Source organism: Hylaeus anthracinus, unplaced genomic scaffold (assembly GCF_026225885.1).
Source record: "Hylaeus anthracinus isolate JK02 unplaced genomic scaffold, UHH_iyHylAnth1.0_haploid 11981, whole genome shotgun sequence".
Taxonomy (NCBI): Eukaryota; Metazoa; Arthropoda; class Insecta; order Hymenoptera; family Colletidae; genus Hylaeus; species Hylaeus anthracinus.
In genome coordinates, this window is record NW_026534329.1 from 419,956 (window position 1) to 434,869 (window position 14,914).

At 31.2% G+C, this 14,914-nt stretch overlaps 2 protein-coding genes across 5 annotated transcripts; one reads left to right on the forward strand and one right to left on the reverse strand.

Annotated features, from left to right (window-relative positions):
* The first annotated feature begins 361 nt into the window (after positions 1 to 361).
* Positions 362 to 8,550, forward strand: LOC128885720 (1-acylglycerol-3-phosphate O-acyltransferase Pnpla3). Of its 2 annotated transcripts, XM_054139927.1 has the most exons (13): positions 534 to 708; positions 4,011 to 4,123; positions 4,189 to 4,308; positions 4,396 to 4,584; positions 4,673 to 4,756; positions 4,843 to 5,019; positions 5,092 to 5,267; positions 5,489 to 5,599; positions 5,810 to 5,967; positions 6,054 to 6,141; positions 6,225 to 6,318; positions 6,392 to 6,590; positions 6,692 to 8,550. In XM_054139927.1, the coding sequence occupies exons 1-13, from the start codon at positions 549 to 551 to the stop codon at positions 6,898 to 6,900; spliced, it is 1,878 nt and encodes a 625-aa protein (XP_053995902.1). In that variant the 5' UTR covers positions 534 to 548; the 3' UTR covers positions 6,901 to 8,550. The 2 variants fall into 2 exon arrangements, with proteins under 2 accessions (XP_053995903.1, XP_053995902.1); XM_054139928.1 differs by lacking the exon at positions 5,489 to 5,599 and having other exon boundaries at positions 362 to 708.
* On the reverse strand, positions 8,432 to 14,742 carry LOC128885719 (transcription factor SPT20 homolog). 3 transcript variants are annotated; one of them, XM_054139926.1, is made up of 21 exons: positions 14,477 to 14,742; positions 13,776 to 13,886; positions 13,505 to 13,696; positions 13,292 to 13,410; positions 12,974 to 13,223; positions 12,682 to 12,894; positions 12,367 to 12,545; positions 12,086 to 12,295; positions 11,848 to 12,007; positions 11,696 to 11,770; positions 11,293 to 11,628; positions 11,062 to 11,221; positions 10,780 to 10,985; positions 10,562 to 10,709; positions 10,283 to 10,476; positions 10,072 to 10,209; positions 9,880 to 9,976; positions 9,633 to 9,709; positions 9,360 to 9,543; positions 9,055 to 9,218; positions 8,432 to 8,953 (listed from the first exon to the last, which is right to left on the reverse strand). In XM_054139926.1, the coding sequence occupies exons 2-21, from the start codon at positions 13,821 to 13,823 to the stop codon at positions 8,798 to 8,800; spliced, it is 3,306 nt and encodes a 1,101-aa protein (XP_053995901.1). In that variant the 5' UTR covers positions 13,824 to 13,886; positions 14,477 to 14,742; the 3' UTR covers positions 8,432 to 8,797. The 3 variants fall into 3 exon arrangements, 2 of the variants coding, with proteins under 2 accessions (XP_053995901.1, XP_053995900.1); XM_054139925.1 differs by having other exon boundaries at positions 9,055 to 9,221; XR_008459647.1 differs by lacking the exon at positions 8,432 to 8,953 and having other exon boundaries at positions 9,078 to 9,218; positions 9,360 to 9,709.
* Positions 14,743 to 14,914: the final 172 nt, after the last annotated feature.

Genomic DNA, 14,914 nt, shown 5'->3' on the forward strand with positions numbered 1-14,914 from the left:
GATGGCGCCATTAGTATTAAAACCTGCTCACTGAGCGGCAACTTTTCTGAATGCACCTAATGATATTTGAAATAAGTTATTTCTTCGTAATCTGAGCTTTGACTTTTCTTGTCCACGATACAATACACTGTATGCACCGTCCTTCATATTGGTATATTACACAACGAATGAGTTTGAGAACGTTAAAGTGGGCGGAGCCTATCACCACACCATCATTCCTAGCCAATGAAAGAACCAGTATGTATTTACAAACGTACGTCATCAAAACCTGTACTATCACTCCGGCTGCTTGTAATATGTATTTTTTTCAATCATACTTGAGATTAGTCTTCAGAGTTTGGGAAGACTGTTGTTGGTCGGAAAGGACTACTGATAGTTCCAAGTTGGACGCCGTGCGTAATACGTCGTTGATAGCGCTTCCTTTGCAAGTGACGTTCGTAGTGCCGTAGATAGGAGATCAGTACTTTTTGATTATTTGTACAATTAGCTTTGATAATCAACATAAACAAAGCAACGGTGACCGGTACAGCGCTTAAGAGAATTCCGAAATGAATTTATCGTTCGCTGGTTGCGGTTTTCTTGGTATTTACCACGTTGGTGTGGCAGTGTGCTTCAAGAAATACGCTCCACACTTGCTCTTGGATAAGATTAGTGGTGCATCGGTTGGTGCTATCGCTGCCTGTTGTCTTCTTTGTGACTTGCCCCTCGGTGAGTGAACTCCTTTGTTTATATATCTGACAGATGTATAGTATCTTAAATAATTAGTTTTTTTCAATGTTGCGGTTCAATTTACGACTTTTGATACTACTCATCTCGCGTCTTGTAACCATTTCTCGCATGTTGAACAAATTGTTTCGGTGTACCAACGGTGTCGCTCTGTTATTAAACTGCAAATATCTTTATTTGTTTCTTTTTGGTATCAATTGATACGATATTATAATTTAGCTTACGAAAGCAGCGACAGCGGTACTATACTATGTACTATATTATCATAGCAGATATAACGTTACTGTCAATTTCATTACACAAATGTATAACATTTACCGATAATATTCAATCTATAACACTTAAAGTTTTAATGTATCTTATTATTTATGTATTACAGAGTCCAATTAAACGGTTTCCTATACATAAGTCTGTAAATAATAAATATACATCAAGCTAGAAGATAAAGAAGGCTAGAAGTATACATATACTATGAAACAATAGTAATGAAAACAAATTGTGAAAAACTAATGATTACAGTAGCTTATGCATGGTAAAAAGCAAATTATAGCAATATAGTGCATTGCATCAACATATTGCAACTATTAGTTTTACAGAAACTACAAATAGTAGGTCTGCAGAGTTAGTCATTGTGTAAATAAATCTTATAAGTAGGTCAGGCTTAGAATAATCAAATTGGAAGTAGTAATAACACTTATCAAATGTTTTTCTTTGTGAGTAAGGCAGGCAATAAATATATAGCACAAAGCAAGCAATTACAAAAGACTTATTGGAATGAGTAACCATGTATTGTATATCATATTTTTATTACAACAGCTTATCCAGTTGTGTGATAGAAAAATGTTGATTGGTTTAATAATAAATCATACTAACTGTCTTCAATTTTTTGCTTGTTAACTGTATGAAACTGGTTGTTAAGAGATAGTTGTAAAATAAACTTGTATAAGAAACATTTTATGATAATTTTTAATGTAAAAAGAATTCTTGATAAGATTATGAAGAAATTAATATGTGCATGAAACATTCATGATTTATTGTTAATAGATTTAATAATTTAATTATATAAAATGAATGCTAAATCTTTTGCCAAAATTAATTATTCGTATAGTTTTTGAACTTATTTGTGCCAAAACTATGTATATTTCATGTAACTAAGGAAACATGATTAGAAAATATTGGGTAAGTACGGTTCTAAAAATGACAATCAATTATGATATTGTGCATCAGCTGCTCTATTGCGTACATGATAATTTATCCATATTCATATATGTATGTACATGTATGGCCTAGTTGAATACCACACGATTGGAATAAGGAAACTGATAATAGTTACAATGATTAATGTACAGTTACATCTAGTAATCTTTTATATAATCTATGACGCACATATTTTCATAATTAATATTTGATCATAAAAACGCACTTAAAAACGTGGTCGAAAGCGTGCAGTAAACTGCGTCGTCACATACGCGAATGTTTAACCTATGTACATACATATGTATGTATATATATAGAAAGGAAATGTCCTCATTTATCGGACAAATATTATTTACTGCACACTTGAAAACAGCGTATAAAAAAAAATGCACGACAAATATTTTCCAAGACTTTAAGAAAAACACCAGCATATGTAAATACACAAAAAACAATTTCAAGTGTATTCTAAGCATAAACAATTATTTGTCGAAATGATGCAAGGCCACTTCTTAATCCTATCAAATGTTGACTAATCTTTATTTTCGTATTGCCAGGATACCGTATCAATTCCCAAATTAAAAACGATAAATTAAAGATTACTTTGAATTATTTTGGACATTTATTTGTAAGATGATTAAAATTATATTATGTTTAAATATGTATCAAAATAGTCGAGTAGCCCTCGGAATTTTCGAAATAACGGATCGTTCGAAATGGCTCGTTAATGACACGATAATTACTATTCTTATAAGTAAATTTATCTGCCGAACAGGTTTTGTACGTTGGAAAAGTGAAAGGTGCTCATGCTCTGGCTTTGCTAGTAGTTAAAATTAGAAGTTGTCCATTCGTTAATGAAAATAAGTGTCCCTTTTGTGGTATATTGGAAACATGAGATAGTTTCGTTGTAACTATAAAGAAACGGTAAACTGAAGCAGTACAATTAGAAAATTCCTTAAAAATTAAACAAAATTATCAATGGCTGAATAATAATTTTTCAATAAACTATTAAAATTACAATCCTTATAAAAACGTATGTAATTACATATCATGATATAATGATTAAATTTCGAGATGGTAATCCAAAGAAATGATAAAATTCCGAGATATCGAGACAAACAATAGAAATGAACATAAATTTTGTTTTTAAAGACAAAAAGCATATCCATAATGCATCCATCGGAGTTGTAATTGACAAATTCATCTGAAATTTTGTTTACAAAATCAGCTGTATATCTGTTTTGATAGGAGCACGATTGAAGTCTTTTAATCGTAAAATAAACTCTTTGTGTTCGCTTCTGGTATACCAGCATCAATAGATAAAAGCTGTTGTATCTAACGCAAACAAAGGAATGTTTGTTTTTGTAGAAAGGCAATACTGACTCGGATGATAAAAGATAAAGATGTACATACATACATACATATAGTATGTACACATTTAAATATTAAATATATTTACAATAGAACTTTTGTGTATTTCTTCGAAATGCATTTTTTTATACGAATGATATAACCTTATATAATTCCACGGTTTAATTGTTTAATGTTATGTTTGTGGAACATTAAAATGTAGCCTCTTATGATCATATAACAAAAATTCTTCGATATGATATCAATTACAAGTACCTGTACATGAAAAAAAGATAAGATTTGTGTAATTTATATCAATGTCGAGTGGTGATAAGACATTTTTCAAAACATTATTGACGTTCACTTTCTTACAAATACTCATAATTATAAATAATCATGTAAAGTTTCATCTTTTCGCGAATGTCCGTGGTGTAATGAAAATGTATGTATAATAAATTTCACGCAATTATATGCAAATATATATGATAAAATTATAGTGCTTACATTCAAAAGTAAGTTTAATACAATGGGAAAATTAATAAAATGAAAATACAGTATTATATTACGTTAAATATAGCGTCTTATTATGTCCACTGAATCTTTAAGGACACCTGTGCTTGTATTGTTATCTCTATCATTTTCGTATTCCACGTTCAAAACAAAATAAAAACAACCGTATAGGTTGTCTCAATTGCTTTTCTGCACGATCATAATACTAATAGTAATGTGCATTGTTACAGGGGAGATCACAAGTAATTTATTGCGTGTTGCACGCGAAGCGCGCCAACGTACTCTTGGTCCGTTTAGTCCATCTTTCAATGTACAGAAAATATTGTTGGAAAGCTTGCAGAAGGTATGAATCATTGAAAGCATTCTAAAGTAAAGAAAGGACATCAAATTATCAATTTTTTGTTACAGTTCCTTCCTAATGATGCCCACATTCGAGTGAGCGGTAAACTCCACATCTCTTTGACAAGAGTGTATGATGGAAAAAATGTAATTGTTTCGCAATTCTCTTCTAAAGAAGACTTGTTACAGGTAAGTGAATGACCAACACTTATTTAATTTATAATTATATAATTTATACAATCATTTATACTCATTTATATAATTTCATTTTTGCAGGCATTATTAGCAAGTGCATTTATTCCACTCTTTTCTGGACTTTTACCACCACGATTTCGTGGTATCAGATACATGGATGGTGGTTTTAGCGACAATCTTCCTACGCTTGACGAAAATACAATTACTGTTAGTCCTTTTTGTGGTGAAAGTGATATTTGTCCTAGAGATGAATCTTCTCAACTCTTCCATGTAAGTGATTAAAAAAGTGGTGAAAACACAATTTATAATACACATAAATTATGTATGTAAGAGATAACGAAATGTTTCTAATTTGAAGGTCAATGTTGCAAATACTAGTATAGAACTTTCAAGACAGAACATATATAGATTTGCAAGAATACTGTTTCCACCTAATCCAGAGGTAAGATTATATATTTTATTTATAGAGATAAAATATTAATAACTTATAATTGTTTGTAATATTATTAAAAATAGTATGGTTTCTAGATACTTTCAAGTATATGCAAGCAAGGGTTTGATGATGCATTAAGATTTCTTCATCGTAATAATTTACTCAACTGTACTCGATGTCTCGCCGTACAATCTACGTTTGTTGTCTCAGAAACTCTTGATGATAATATGGAATATGACCCTGAATGTTTAGAATGTAAAACACATAGACAGGTACAGATACTTTTTCTATTAATTAAAATATTATTTATATATTATATTTACACATGTGTACATATATTACAGGAAGCATTGGTATCTAAATTACCTGAGACAGTTATGACCATTTTCCAAGATGCAATTGATTCTGCTAATAAAGGCCTTATTAATTGGTTCTTCAAACATCGGAGCGTAAAACTATTATCGTTACTTAGTTTACCGTACACGATACCAGCAGATGTAGTATATGCAACATTTACAAAGTAAGTGTTTTATCGGGTATCAGTTTTTACAGTATATTTTCCGATCATGTTATACTAATACTATCTAAACAAAATTATATGGTACTGCGTATTTAAATGTTTATATTATGTACTTTAATTATGGTGTGATAAATTAACATGCATGAGTTGTTGCTTTTTTAAAATTGCATGTAACTAATATAGCAATGAAATCGTGTTTAACATTATGCATGTCGCCATAGTTTGATTGGTAGCAAGATAGAAACTCACACCTTGGAATACAAAGTAGTTGGAAATATTCTTTGTACATCTCCGCAGATGATTTCTTGTACTAAACATACGAGACATTCCCGGTAAGCATAAGCATAAGCTTTGCCTTCTTTACTTTACATTCCATTAATTTAATTAAATTTATGCACTTGTACATTTGCATGTTTGTTTGAACTTAATATAAACTAGTACAATTCTTTGTGTATATATTTCTCTTTTCTCCTCACTATGGTCACATTGACAATGATTTCGTCTCTGAAAAAAGTATTAACCTAAATTAATTTTAATTTCAGGTTTATTTTAAGTGTTCCTAAATTACGAAGAAATTTGTTAGAATTAAGAACATTCTTCTTGGATCAATTAAACATGCTATTCCCCCAAATCACTGTGTATTATCAACGAATGCCACAAACTATTAAATGCCAATTAGCTATTACAGAATATGGATCAAGTAAGTCCAATTGCTATGTAATTTGTATTAATTATAAAAATAAATATCACACCTATATACATATATGTATCTTGAACATTTTTCAGGTATATATAATATAGAAGCAGTAGACGAGACTGATAGTTTGTATAAAAATCAAAAGAATCTAAATTTAACTTTACAATACGATGAAATGTATGTAATCTTATTGATTTTAATTAATACATTTTTTAAGTAGCTAAACATTATTTATATATGTATATCAATATATTTTTCAGACAACCATGGGTGGATCATAGTAATACATCAAAATGTGTTATAAATATGTCTGAGCTTACACCTGTTGATGATACTTTTGAAAATATTCTTCAAGTAGGTAGTAAAGATTATCAATTAACTTTGAAATTACAAACTGGTACTTATATTTTGTAAACAAAATTTATAGGTTACATCAGACCAAGAAGCTGTGATGTCGTACTATTATATGGATGATAATAATAAAGTACAAGTAACCGAGATATTTGATGTTACGGATTCAGAATCGCATACAATGTTATCTATAGAAGAAGTTGAAAATAATAGAAAATTACAATTCGATGAATGGGATGAACCCTCATGGTTATCTCAGCATACACTCAGTGATGGTAATTGTTTTAACCTATTAGTCATTTTATTAAATAAGAGATATGTTGTATATAGTTAAGTGCTGTTAAAAATAATATATTTTGAAAATGTTGTGTTCTAGTTGTTTGCGAATCTTTATATACGGATGGAAACCAATTAAGTATGGAAAATTTATCAGATATTTCTATAGAAGATGACATTATGGGAGGCTCAAATATCTCTTCAGATCCAGAGAGCGAATGGGCAGTGAGTAAAAATCAACCAGTAGTACAAGTTTCTAATCCTCCAGATAGTCGACCAGAAGTGGATCAATCATCGTTAAATTTATAAAATAAAAAATGTTTTCACAACTATACAGAGGAAAAGTGTACATATATTATTGATTTATATTTTGTAACGTTATGAAGCATTTGAAACCTTCTATAGTCAATGATATCACGTTGAAGTAAGAATTATTAATGCTCAACGTTGATAATGTTTTATAAACGTTCAAATCAATATGCTATACAAAAAGATCAAAGGTATAGATGCAAGTGCACTTTCGTGATAACATATTATAATTTATAGCCTGTGTTATGCATTGACAAGTATAAGATACAGTACAAGTGACATATAACAGAAGTATCTTCAACGGAGCATACACAGTATTTTATTATTAATGAAAGTTGTTAAGAAAAGTCTAGCATTGTTATTAAATATTTGTAAGGTATGTATTGGTAGATCTCCCAAAACAGAGACTGATTGTGAAAGAAATGTATATAATGTAATAATGGAAGAAATTTGTCTCTGCTCTAATTCCACGTTGACTTATTAATAGTGAATATATCAAACAAACTGCGTTCATCAAGCGTCTTTTTATTAGGTCTTGATTTTTAGGTTATGTTATTATTATATTTCTATAGAAAGAACAGGCATTAAATATTTTGTGCGAATACTTTTATAATTATATAGATCGATATCGAACTGTTTGTACGATTACATCTTGTGATAAATACTCAAGGGAATGAAGAAATTAGTTATTTAAATTAGGGTAGTCAAAATGAAATTTGTAATTGCATACAGCTGGAACTGAATGCCAATTAACATACAAAGTTTTTATAATGTTTATTAATGACAAAACTGCTGTTGATGATGACTATCATAATTCCTAGTGATAAATTAAGTACAATTAAACAGTGGGTCATCTTTTTTGAGTCAAAAATATAGCAAATACTATTGTATGATAAGAGGCCTTTAGAATTCTACACTATATTATTTTTTCAAATGATACATACAGTAAATCATACACGATAGATATTATTTTAAAAAATTACATTTGTGCGTGTATGTACTGTATGGTTTTAATATAAATGTGTAGAATAAATATAAGGGAAGCATGTTACATATTGATATTTTTTAAATGAAATTCTGTGTGTCATATACTTTTAAGTGTTATCTATTTAAGTAAAATATGATCTTCGCGATAGTTACTTTAGTCGTTAGAATTATGTTTAAACAATAACTTTATATAAAATTGAGGAATGAATTTAATTTTAACAGCAGGATTGCTTTTTAACTTGAACGATAGATTTTTAATATTTTAATTTATTCATTAAATTTTTTAATATTTTTGTATTACTCCGTTACAAAATGTTATTCATCCATAAATTTGATTACTTTATGATATCCATATCTATGATCAACACTTTATATTTATTGTGAATGATGGAAAGTTAACCTGAAAGCTGTTTCAGTATTTGTACTTATAAAAACTACTGAAAGTAGCTACCTAAACATTTTCAATGATCAAAGTTAAAGAGTTTACCCTTCGATAAACATAGTAACGTTACGAAAAGGGTAGAGATCAATAAAAAATGGAATATTTATTACATTTTTTAATATAAAACAAATCGTATGTATAAGTTATATATACAATAATTGAAACTGCCCTCAAAGTAATATTTTGAGGCAAATTCATTTTTATTTATTTTTTTTTTTTTTTATAGAAATAACTTATTGCACGTATGCACAAAGTATGTATTACGCTGATTTTATAAAATATGTCGTTGTTGATAAACATTGATCGTTTGTAAATAAAAATTTCATAATTTACAATTATAACTGCATGCATAATTAAAACTCCAAATGTCACATTAACATAATATACAAACGCCTCATTACATTCCTTGTAGGCAGGCTCCAATTATTTAAATGTAATGTTGAGACATTATTAATTATTTGAACATGTTCAGGCTGGATCCTCCCCAGGGGTAGATGTAGAATTTCTTTGAGGCTCAATTTGAGTTCTGTTTTGCGCATTGCCGGCTGCAACAGCTACTTTATGTTGCGCAGCCAAACACTGTAATTGCTGGAGCTGTACAGGTTTCACGAGAGTTCTCTGTAACTACATAATAAGTTTTCTTTATAAAATCAACTTAACTTCGGCTACAGCATAATCAAAATCAATACATTCACTTATAGTCAACAGTAATTTTGAATACATACTTGTTGCTGCGATAATGTTGCCACTCCAAGGCTTTGAGTTTGTTGACTGCACTGCCCTGTAGAAGCTCTAGCATGCAAGGATTTTGTCAATAAAGTTTGTTTATTTGCAGGTACTACTTGGGAAGAAGGTGTCGTCTGAGACGCCATAAGCACTGGTTTCGTTGCTGCTATAAAACAGAATTTTCTTTTTATTTCCTTTATTTGTGAAAAACAAATTTGATTTTTTCTCTGTGTCACAGAAACAATGCGTACTGTACACTTTTTGTATACGTGTATATTCTGGCATGATATTTATGGTAACTTACCCATTATAGGAGTTAACACTTGTTTGTTACCAGATAGTATCAATTGACTTGCTGTTACCGTTTTAGCCACAGTCACTAACTGATTTGGCAATACAGTTGACTTAACTTGATTCGGTTGTACTTGACGAGTCATATGATTAAGTCGTGGCCTTTGAGATCCAACAAGTTGAATTGCTTGTCCACTCTGAAAGACATATTCGTCTTATCCGGGAGATCTCGATAACCGTGAATTATACAGTGCGAATTTATATTTTTCTGAATGCATATAAATACCTGTGAGAGTGTGACAGAATTACTGCTACGTATATTTTGTTGCGATAATCCTTTAACACTAGAAGGTATTATCTGGGCTGAAACATTATATTCGTGTAAATATTTTGAACTATTTTATATTATATAATTATTTATTTCGTATAAACGTAATATTTACTTATCTTTTTAGGTTAAAAAATAATTTATTAAATAAAATACCTTGACCTAAAACGAATATTGAAAACAATATACTGTAAATAATTCTTACCAATAGGTAGTGATAAATGAGTATTGGCAGGATTAGCTATTACTACCGTTGGTGTACTCCCAGCAATGGCGGTGGTAACAACTGTAGTAGCTACCATCTAAAAAGAGGTGGCATTATTTAATCGTCTGTTATGTTTTATTTTGTCATATTGTTCAGAATGTGCAAATGTGTGAAATTCAAAAAAAAACTAACACTAGAAACCGTGGTGCAAGTATTGGTTGCAGATGATATAGGCAGGGAAACAATGACTCCTGTAGGTGTAACAGAACCCGTCGTCGCTGACACGTTTAGCGACATCGTAATAGGTTGTGATAATCCGGGAAATGATACCTGTCGTACAACGAATAGTACAGTAGTATTTCATCTTCTACGCCATATGTAGAAATAAGCAGCTCTCCACAACCTGAACATTTTGAAGACCGTTGATAGAATTTGGCAGACTAGTAAGATTTACACCCTGCAGATTTACATTCGTAGATGGTGGAGTGGTCATTGGATTTGTGGACTGATTGTTTTGACTGGAAGAAGCAGTTAATCTTTCAAGTAGAGAAGAACCAGAATTGATACCAGGTATTGGGTTATCCGCAGACGGTGTCCCTATTCAGATGACACAAAATATCTTAATGATGTTATTCGAATTATATCTATACAAATGAATTTTATACATTTTTGTACATTATACCTGCTAATAAAGCTGAAAGTCCTGGCATTGATAATCCTAACGTAGAAGTAGGATCTTGTACACGTGCCAACCTTACAGCTGTTGCTTTCACCGGCTGTTGCTTGCAACCCAATTGTCCTGTTAAAGCTGAACTTAAACTCACCCTTACCTGAAACATATACGTGCTTGAGTTTTACGATAATTTAAAAATGTGAAAACAACGAGTTTAATTTATTTACTTGGCCGGTGGTGTTAGGGACATTAATAACATTTCCATGACTAAGAACTCTAGATGGGATGGAAGCATTCAAAGAAATCCTTCGTGGTTGAACTTTTTGCTGAGTTAAATTGGCAGGACTACTATTTAATAAACTAAGAATCGCAGCATTGTTTGACTTGTTTGTAGTCTGTGCATTATTGTTCATAGCAGCAGCCGCTGCATTAGCTGCAAAAGTATTTAATAAATTGTTCATAATGTGATGCACGTTTGCGTTATATTTGACATCAATGCCATTACGAACCTGCAGCTTGTTGTTGAAATTGTTGAGCAGAATTCATAAGGGATGTTACAAGAGCAGTTATCGCTGGATTAGTGGAGTGCTTTTTAAATGGTACTTCATTTTGGCTTTGACTAACGGATTCCGTAACACAATTTTGTGTTCCAGCTTGCAACTGAGCTTGCTACATGGAAAAATAGTATCAAATAATGTTTAAGCATAAAAATAAATGTGTATGCGTATGCGTATGCCTACCAGGACTGGAACATTTGTAGATACAGGGTTGTTAATACTATTAGTTGACTTTTGTTGGAAAACTAAGATTCCGGATCCATTACAAGAGTTACCATCGCTTACTGACATTGCAGAATTGTCAATTTGTACAGAGGTAGAAGCATTTGATCCACCATTGGTCAAGGATTGCCCTGGACTCATCGATATAGCATCACTTTGGGCAATAACTTGTGGCATATTTGTTGGATCTACACATGTCAGATTGTTTTGTGCAGAAGTAGTAGCTTCTGTCATAGCTTTCATCGAAGCTACCTGACCAGCTAACGTGTTTAACTGACCTTGAGCTCGCGATAAGATCTAAAGAAATAATGATCAAAACGGTTGTAATTGTAATAAAACATTTCACAGACACTTTTTAATGTACCTGCTGTGCAACATGTTGAGATTGAGCTTGCTGTAATTGCTGAGCAACTAACTGCGCTGCTTTTGCTTGTTGCGCCTATAACAGTATACTTATTTGAAAATGCATGAAAGAATTATGATTTTTAAAATGCAATTCTTAGAGAGAGCACATACCTGTTGATGTGCTCGCTGCATACCAGGCGTACATGTTACACGAGGGACCTGCCCTGGTACAACATGTTTTATCCGAACATTCTTTCTACCCTCTTCTGTGAAAATTTCTGTAAACTGTTGGATGTAGTGATTTGCCAAAACTCTTGTACCTAACGTAAATCTATACACAAAATTTAATGGGAGTAAAGTGAAAGGCCGGTTTAAGGAAATTGAAATAATTGAATTCAACGATACATACCGACATGCCGATCCGTTCTTCTCTCCTTCACGATGATTCTTGTCCATATAAAGCTCTCCCAGGTACTCAGAATTAGAAGGTCTTTGCAGAATTGAGAGCTTTATGTGATCTATCTCACCTTGACTTCCACCAGTTTCTAATATATATTCCTCTATAACTTGTGGCAAACAGTCTTTTGTTTCTCGCGGGCGCTCGTATGCTTTTGCAAATCTATTTAATATGTAGAATATATTGTATCATTGATATATTATGACATATACATAATATAATATATAACACACCTTAAAACATCGATGGGTGTATTTGGTGGAAGTAAAGGAGGGTTTGTAAGTGAAGGCGGTGGGCAGGCAGTGGTTGTGACTACTCCTCTTTTAGCTCTTAATTTCTGCATTAAATCTTGTATTGTTAGTCCTTCTGGTTGTGCTAGTTGCTCCAATTTTCTTTTCCGATTTACTGTAACCTGTAACAAACAGAACAATACGTTTTCAAATTTTACAATAAATAACTTTGCATTTTGAATAGATTTAGCACATGTGAAATTAAATATGATACTTGAAACAAATTAATTTTGTAAAGATTAAAACGGTAAAAAGTACCTGAGAAAACTTTTTGGCTTGTCGCATAAGTTGATGATCGGTAAGCAAAGATTTAGACTGTCGTAGCCTTGTTGTAGCTAGACTAGGTATAGGATTTGGATCCAGACACAGAGGACCTTGGGTAGCTGCAATTAAATGTGATTCTAACATTAAACGTTCTTCGTGACTCCAATCTCCATCGCTAGTTAAAGTTGATACGTCCGAGAGTACACTCTAAAAATGTTAGAAGTCGAGTTATTTAAATTCAACCAGCTCTTCTTAGTTTACTTATATTATTCGTTGTACTCTTTACCTGTGTTGTAGGCTTAAGAAGCACATGATGAACTTCAGCTTTAGTATGAGGAAATGCTTTTCGGTAATCTCGAACTTCAGCTATTATACAGCCATCGTAAAATAAGTGAGAATGACTGGTTTCTAGTTGCTCTGCCAACATTGCAGGCAACTGACCATTGTCTATACATGAAAGCAATTCACCCTGTTCGTAACCCATCAGTTGTGTTTCAGCTAATATTGTATTTTTATCATATAGATTTCCCTTATCACTGTTAAATTAAGATTACATAGTGACAATTATACGTTTATAAAACATACAAAATTGTAAATTACTCACCTATTTCTTACAGCTAATGAGTATCCTTTATTACCAGCATAGAGATTAACAATTAATGTGTGCAAACCCTCCCTTTGCACCAACCTTCCCAGAAGATCACATTCATTTTCAAGGTTGTTCTGTGCATTTCAATAAATAAACATTTTATTATCAAATTAGTTTTTCTGTATAAAATATTTCTAAGGATGCATTAAATGTCTGAGAAATGCATACCAAGACTGAATCAGGAGTTGCATGAGGAACTTTAGTAAGTTCTTCAAAATATAATCTAGTTAGTTTGGACTGTATGCTATGTTTAGAATGACTTTGCTCCTTTTTTTGAGTAGATGACTTATCAGTTGTAAAGTTCAAAGAATTCTGTCCTTGAACATTCTTCCAACACTTAGATACTTGATTAATCATATCCTATGTAAAAAATGTAATTATAAGGAACAAGAAACATAATTTTATCAAGCTTACTTGTATAACTAATTTTGAATAGTACCTGAGCTTGCCGACACGCATCTTCCAAACCACAGGCTGTACCAATCATTTTAGTTTCTGATTACTAATACCATTTAATGTCATATCTGATACAATTGTAAGTCTTCACAGTCTGAAATAATTTATCAAGTTTCAATATTTAAACCAATTAACACAATGTAAATCTATACATATACCAGATATCAAACCTATCACATATAACACAAAATTATATTAATTGCTCATGCTTACAGAAAGCTTATATTAATTTCATATAAACAAATTGTTTGTAATGTTGAAAAAAGCTATTTACTAAATAAAAACATGTAATAAAAGTGAGAAATATCATTTATTTGGAAGATATGTGATAAACGTTAATGTTACATATCTTATAAACAACAAGTTTATGTAAATATTGTTTATTGATGAGTCTAGTAGGCTTCTTATCTCATCTATAAAATATTGTAACAAATATTTTAAATATGAATTGTTTAAATAAAAAACTACCAATGGATGGAAAGTTATATAAATAATCTAAATTTATTCAAAACAGGGAGCTATGTACAATATACAAATAAATGTACGAGAATATGTCTTAACCACAGCGTGAATCTACCGAATGTCAAAACAACCACGCTATATGAGAGGTTATGTAAATGTTTTAGAATTATCACTGCTTGTACCTTCGTATTTCCTATAAAATGTAAACAATGAACTATTTACCTCCAAAGGATCCAAAAAGTGATCTAATAGTAAACATTGGGCACAGGATGTGACTCAAGTCAATTTCCTTATCATAACCTCACACCAATTTATAAATAATACACGAATTTACAGATAATAAGAATACTTGTCAATGAGTCCTAATATTCAACAAAAATTATTTGGTGTCAAATAAATAATATTTACAAGTTAGAAACGTCATTTTAAGACACAATGTAACCTATTATACAAACACCACACAAGCATAGACTGGAAAACTGACCACATTTCTCTCTATAGCAAGATATTCAATTCACATTTCATAAACTCTCTTAGTTTGGACCAACTAAGGGCGAGTTTAGTGTTTCATATTACACGTTGATTTCCCTTTAAACAAAACACGGATACATTATAAAACTTATTTATAGAAAAGTAAAGTAATATAAATATATAATGTAA

What these genes read in the sequence shown, in the direction of transcription:
- LOC128885720 (XM_054139927.1), top strand. Translation starts at nt 549, where the DNA reads ATGAATTTATCGTTCGCTGGTTGCGGTTTTCTTGGTATTTACCACGTT. An exon ending in GTATATGCAACATTTACAAA is followed by an intron (nt 5,268 to 5,488) that starts GTAAGTGTTTTA and finishes ATGTCGCCATAG; the next exon opens with TTTGATTGGTAGCAAGATAG. An exon ending in AAACATACGAGACATTCCCG is followed by an intron (nt 5,600 to 5,809) that starts GTAAGCATAAGC and finishes TTTTAATTTCAG; the next exon opens with GTTTATTTTAAGTGTTCCTA.
- LOC128885719 (XM_054139925.1), bottom strand. Translation starts at nt 13,823, where the DNA reads ATGATTGGTACAGCCTGTGGTTTGGAAGATGCGTGTCGGCAAGCTCAG. An exon ending in TCATTAGCTGTAAGAAATAG is followed by an intron (nt 13,224 to 13,291) that starts GTGAGTAATTTA and finishes TTAATTTAACAG; the next exon opens with TGATAAGGGAAATCTATATG. An exon ending in TTCTTAAGCCTACAACACAG is followed by an intron (nt 12,895 to 12,973) that starts GTAAAGAGTACA and finishes TAACATTTTTAG; the next exon opens with AGTGTACTCTCGGACGTATC.